This window comes from Arachis ipaensis, chromosome B10, assembly GCF_000816755.2.
Source record: "Arachis ipaensis cultivar K30076 chromosome B10, Araip1.1, whole genome shotgun sequence".
Taxonomy (NCBI): Eukaryota; Viridiplantae; Streptophyta; class Magnoliopsida; order Fabales; family Fabaceae; genus Arachis; species Arachis ipaensis.
Genome location: NC_029794.2, coordinates 95,482,447 through 95,489,042, shown reverse-complemented (window position 1 = coordinate 95,489,042; position 6,596 = coordinate 95,482,447). Strand labels below are relative to the sequence as shown.

The window sequence follows — 6,596 nt, the reverse complement described above, 5'->3', positions numbered from 1 at the left end:
GACGAAGTCACCATTTCCCAGGTTGGTTAGGAAATCCTTTTTGTGCATGCACACTGCTGCATATGCATGTCTATTAATACTTCCGTCAGCAGCAGAACCATCATTAATCATGTATTTAACAGTATTTTTGCAAAATTTGATGGTGAAAGTGCTTCTTGCAGAAATCAACTTTTCTATATTTTCTCATGATTGAATCATTTAGCTCTCGTATTCAAATTTTATGTAATTTTTTGTCTGACAATGCAGGTTGTTATAATTATTTCTCAAATGAAAGTGAATTGTATGACTGTTGTTCGTTTAAAATCAAAAGATGCTTGCGGACTATCCAATCAGTTTGGAGATTTTCCATCCTGTCCATACTTAACTAGTAACGTGGAACAGGTATTTGTTTTCTGTCCTTATCTTTTATTGGAATATTTCTCCTTATATAAGACATTTTTTAAGCTTGTGCTGTATTTAATTATGAATATCACTGCAAATTCTACTATTACAGTATAGACATTGTTGGTGGTAATAATTATCCCTGGTGATTTTAAGTCATATTCTGTCACTTTGCTTTTTAGGTCAGGGTGGGTAAAGCTATTTATAAAGCTGGAAGTTTATTCAACCATTCTTGCCAACCAAATGTTCATGCATATTTTATTTCACGTAATTTGTGTATACGGACAACAAAAGCTATACCTGCTGAGGGTCATCTGGAGTTGTCTTATGGTCCACAGGTAATTTCCTGTTGGTAACTAAAAGCCATCTTTCATATTGCTAATCAGTTTTTGGGTTTGAATTATTTGAATGATCTCTAACATGACTCTTCATAATGTATATTGTATAATGAGTGCCAGTAATTATGCATCCCAAAAGCTTAAGCCTTTAGCATAGAGTTTTTGTTTATTTCTTTTATTTATTTATTTTTGATCCAAAACAAGCCTTAAGAGCAAAGGTCTGTCAGACTGTGTTAGGTTCTTAGTATAAATTCCCAATCTGCTGTGTGACTCCCTTGTTCATTTTTTAAAATAAATTTTGGTTTTGCAGGTTGGGTTCTGGGATTGTAAAGATCGCCTTAATTTCCTCAAAGAGGAGTACATGTTTCAGTGCCAGTGTACTGGTTGTTCTGAAGTCAATCTATCCGACATTGTCCTCAATGCATTTTGTTGTGTCAATTCTAATTGTTTTGGTGCAGTCTTGGATAGCAGAGTAGTTAACTGTGAAAAGCAGAAAATCAAGAATTTCATGAGCCATTTAAAGGTACATTTAGGGTTGCTTACATTGTAATGTAGGATAATTTTAACTTATGTGGTTTGTCACAAGTAATGCCTTGGTGTTTTCAAATCACTTGGCAATATCAACGCAATTTTCATTATTAAGATGTACAGCATTCTTAACTTTTCTTACTTGTAACTTGTAAGCACCTTTCTTCCACCATGTCTTCACTCTTGGTACTGGCAGATTTAAATTTTGCTAATTGTGTCTGTCACTCTGTTGATTCATCCTTCATGTTTTTGGAGCTATGCAATAGCAATTGGATCAATATACTCTTAATAGACATTTTTAAAAAAAAAAAATAGTTGTGCATCCAGTGATTTACATAAGCTGCTGTGGTTGAGATTGAATAAAAGATCTTAAGGTTTGAGCTATTTTCTCCCCTTAAAATCCATCTCTCTTTTCAGATAGACAAGAATGATGACATTCATAAAGTGCTCAACCAAAATGATGCCTCCCATCATATTCAACCTGGATACTGTCTGAAGTGTGGTTCTTACCGTGATTTGGTGCCTTCACGTGCTGCAGTTGATAAAGCTTTAATATTCATAAAAAGGTATGCATAGTTCAATTTGGGTCCTATGAATATTAATATCCCTGTAATGTGAATTACAGCTTCCCTTTTTATGACTAAAGATATTCAGAGTTGGTATGGTTCCTTTATTGTTGCTATCTAGATGAATGCTCTGGCTTTTAATCCTGCATTAGCTCATCTGATATAGTAGATTGCAGCTGATTGTTTGAACACTATAGTAGATTGCAGCTTATTGTTTGAAAGATGGTAATGGCAGGTTACAGGATGCAATATTATCAAAAGAAATTTTAAATACCACAATTGCAGATGCTTTGAGATCCTTACGTTTGCTAAGATCAAATTTGCATGCCTATAACAGGCTTATTGCAGAGGTGAGTTTTAGCCTCATCCACTAAGTCCTCCCACTTAGGTCTAGAAGTTTAGATGAATACTTCTATTAAGGGAATAGGTTGTGATAGACAAAAAAATTTTACATCCTTTATATGATGGTTTAACATACATTTTCCTGTTGATGTATGCAGGCAGAGGATAACCTTGCACAGGCCTTTTGTTTGTTGGGAGAATTTCAATTATGTATGGACCATTGTAAAGCATCCATCAAGGTAAACTTTTAGTTAATTAACCTACCATCTGGCATGTTGGATTTTGTCACTCAAAAAGTGAAAAGCAGAAGAGTGGGGATTTTTCCCCCCTGTATAGCTATGACAAATCAAGTCCTTTTTCCAGCAGCAGTATTATAACAAATCAGTATTATAAGTTATAACAAATTGGTAGTGGAACTCAGAAAATTGCCCCATTAACCCGTGAACTAGCACTGTCATGTTGCATTGCAAAATACTATAAGGGGTGCTGCTACTTCGTTGTGGTGTCCTTCACTGATTTGAGATTTCTTTTAGAGGAGCTATCATGTATGCCAAAGGTTGAAGAAGTTTGTGAAGATTTCTTTTGTTGAGGAAGTATGAAAAATATTTTTAGAGTTGTGTGATTTTTTTTAAATAAAATTGTCATAAAAATATTATAGAAGATGCAGTCATTGGGCAAAGTCGACCTGTGGTTTTGTTAGATTGTATGTGCTGAGTTTTATTATCACTGTATTTGCTATTGACTGAAATTTGTATAGTTTTTCTATTTTAAACACATATTTTGAGGAACTTAAGCCTTTGAAGAACCATGGAATCGTGATCGGATTGTTTGTCGTTGGGTTATGCTTTTATGTGCAAATTGTTTCAATTAGTTAGTCGTTCCAAGTAATAAATCTATAGTGATTCATTCTTTTATTTGACAGATTCTAGAGAAGTTGTATCATCCTGATGATATAGTAATTGCGTATGAACTTGTGAAGCTTTGTTCGATCCAACTTTCCGTAGGAGATGGTTCTGCAATGGATAGCATAAACCGGATTGGTGATATCTTCTCATGTTATTATGGACTTCATGCTGACTTGGTTTTCCCGTATCTTCAATACCTTAGGAGATAAATTTAGAAATTTTCAGGAGGGGTCTCTAATTAAATGCTTTTGCGCCAGTGAGATATAAAATGTGAAGTACAATCTTAAATAACAGCTCAAGTGACTGGAGATTTGATGTGAAAGATATATAATAGTCTGGCCTCGAGAAAGATTGCCTGAAGCTCACTTGTGCAGTTTGGCAAATCAACCTCTCGTGCATTTGTAAATATGGTGTCCTTGAATATCCAGGTGTGCTCTCTGACATCTCTCTGGAACTGACACGTCTATTTTGTTAATGAGTTGACTAAGGAGTTAATTTTTTCCAATTTATCTCGGTCAATTTGTTGTAAATTATTTTTTTATTCTAAATTTTAAATTTTAATTCTAATTTTATACCTCAAGTCTTAAACTTTTTAAAAAACAAGGGTTAAAAAAAATTTATAATGAAAAAAGAATGTTAGCTAATATTAACTAATTAAAAATTAGTATAATTGAAAGGGGAAAATTTTAAGGAGGGCCTCAAAGTATTAGTGGATAGAATATAATGTTAGCTTCGTTATTAATTTCGATGTGATGATGCCTTCTGTATCCAGATATCCAGAGGCCAATGTGGTTGCAAGACACGATACGAATATACGATACTAGCTGTTAATGACCGACTTGGTTCCCTCTTTAAGCTATTAGGTACATGTGTCTACTAAACTGCATTTACCTCTTACATTTTGGTAAAGGGTAGACCGGCATTGACAGTAACGGACATGTTTACCCTTTTTTTATGTTTGTCCGAACGGACAAGTTGACTTTAGGGATTCTAAAGCTGCATTTTGTTTTTGCAAAAGCAAGTAAAATAAATGTATGAAATAATCATGCGGCAACATAGCCTATTAAGGTTGATTGTTTTAGTTATGGACAAGAAAGATGTATTACACGTCACACCTAAAGGGGGAATTGAGGTGCAAATGCAAGTATATGGGTGTTAGGGACGTAGAAAAGCGACACACAAGTTGCGTGTTGAAGGAAGCAGAATTGGTCAGTGTTGGAACACGTGACTTGCTTCTTGATTATTTTTATAACCCTATACGAAAGTTTCGTCTATAAATACTAAGTTAGCCATTTTCCATCATTTTGAGTTGAGTTGTGTATATGTATTGGTGGTGTGAGGGTAGATAATTTCTAGTGCGAGTTCAAAGAGAAAATAAAAGTGGAATTTTGGAAGCAATGGAAGGTAGCGCAAATTTACTAGTATATTGCGACCATGAGATTATATGACACACACGAGGGTGTGAGTTTTGCGTGTGGGTATTCATTTTTTTTTTGTTATTCCATGCACTATGACGATTGCGGAACTACAATACTGTCTTTGTCAAAGCATAGAAAGTAATATTTTAAAGAGGGTGAACAATATTTTGTATAGGAATCTTATTATCGTATTAGAGGGCTAATAAAGTTTGACACAATATCCATTGTTGATGAAGCAAATATGCAGTAGATATTTCAGATTATCAACAAACTCAAGCTCACGTTCTAATGATAGAGTTGTATGTTAAGTTTGAACATATAGCTGCGAATGGTTCAACACGATTCAGACATGGATGACAGAGAGAAATAACATGCAAAGAAAACAATAGTGAGCATGAAGAGGACTTTGAAGCCAACTACGAAGTCGGTGACGAGGATGAGGATGGTGACAAGATAAGTGATATGGTCGTGCAAAATGCAGTAGTTTCACGTGTAAGCCAACATTTTTTCGATGTTCTACTTTTTTTGCGTACCCTAAATTTTGGCATCATGCATGCAACAAAATTTTCAGAATATGCAAAAATAGGTATGTTAATAGTCCAAGGGTGTGGTTGGGGAAACGTGGAAAACGGCTCAAGCTCTCTTTGGTAGGGGTGTCCATGGATCGGATCGTATCCGCAGATCCGCAGTAAATATCCGCATCCGATCCGAAAATTGCGGATACGATCCGATCCGCAAATTGATCGGATCCAATCGGATCCGCACCTTTTGCGGATCGGATCGCGGATATCTGCTCTACATTCGCGTATCCGATCCGCAGATCCACAGATCCGCACTATAATAATTAAAAAATAAATAAATATATATATGTTTGGTATTATATTTACTTGTTTGTATGTTTTAGTTAGTAATTATTATTTATATATTGTATTATTTTATTTTTGTTATTTAGAAAGAGTTTGATTAAAAATATTTTAGGAATAAATAAGTTTAAAAGTATGAAAGAAATATTTTTATCGAATTCTTTTACATAGAAATATGATTAAAAAGAGAAAGTTTAATCATGCGGATATATCTGATATTCGATCTGATCCGATCCGCACATCGGATCGGGCACTAAAAAGTGCGGATATCATATCCGATCCGATCCAATGAAAATTGTGCGAATCGGATCGAATTTTCGGCCATATCCGATCCGATCCGATCCGCGGACACTCCTACTCTTTAGATACCATGGATAAGGAAAGACTGCTAAGGATCCCATCCGCTTTAGAGATAGTTATGCGGAGGACTTGTTTGACAAATTATACTACAAGAAGAGGCTCTATTTTGAGGATCACTGGCGGTGGATAACAACATCTGTTAGTATGTTAATGGCCCTGTACAAAAATAGGGATGATAGTTCCTCACTCAAGGTCCCATAGAGACTATATATCCTTGGATGGTATGGAAGTTTTCCTCCAATTTCTTTGAGTGATATGGAGCAGGTGTTTCTCCGGACTGAGCGAGTCCTATGGAGGTGCGACCTCTACGAGGAAAAGATGACTATGAGAAATTGACATCCATGTGCAACTCCACGCGGACCTACAACTCCAAGTGGTCCCCATCGGACTGAGAGCGAGCCAGCTCACGATGGAGGCCATGACAGAGCTCTATATCATCTTCAATTACGTATAGCCGAACACCCACTTCACAAACGTTACAATAGAGACAACAATCTTGTATTGTATAATAAGATGAAGGATACTTTTAAGGCTAGTGTGCTTCCATTCTCGAGGCTTATTATGGGGTTGGTTGAATCGGTCAACGTCCACTTAGAGGAGGACGAGTTAAAGGCAGAGGTCCCCGAGAAGAACTAGATTATTCCATGCGGGGAGAAGTTCAAGGAAGAGCCAGCAAAGCCATCAAGTTGGAGCTAAAACTAGAGATATATTGATGAAAACCATTAGAAATTTTAGAGAAAAATTGGAGCACTTTCTAGAATTTAAGCTAAAAATTTTAAGACATTGTAAAAATTGATTGTGGTAGAGTAGCGTGTCCTTCTCCTTCAAAACTTGGCTTCAAATATCATCTCATACAGCTAGGAACAGATCTAGAAATTTTTAGATGGAGGAGCTT

The 6,596-nt window shown here is 35.7% G+C and overlaps 1 protein-coding gene across 1 annotated transcript in view; it reads left to right on the top strand.

Annotated features, from left to right (window-relative positions):
* The window catches only part of LOC107623016 (SET and MYND domain-containing protein 4), a 7,369-nt gene extending 3,224 nt beyond the window's left edge, over positions 1 to 4,145 (top strand). The window contains exons 9-16 of the mRNA XM_016325135.2: positions 189 to 381; positions 564 to 719; positions 1,030 to 1,242; positions 1,665 to 1,813; positions 2,049 to 2,163; positions 2,314 to 2,394; positions 3,078 to 3,488; positions 3,833 to 4,145. Coding sequence (XP_016180621.1) covers positions 189 to 381; positions 564 to 719; positions 1,030 to 1,242; positions 1,665 to 1,813; positions 2,049 to 2,163; positions 2,314 to 2,394; positions 3,078 to 3,269 — 1,099 coding nt within the window. The 3' untranslated portion in view covers positions 3,270 to 3,488; positions 3,833 to 4,145. The remainder of the gene's footprint in view (positions 1 to 188; positions 382 to 563; positions 720 to 1,029; positions 1,243 to 1,664; positions 1,814 to 2,048; positions 2,164 to 2,313; positions 2,395 to 3,077; positions 3,489 to 3,832) is intronic.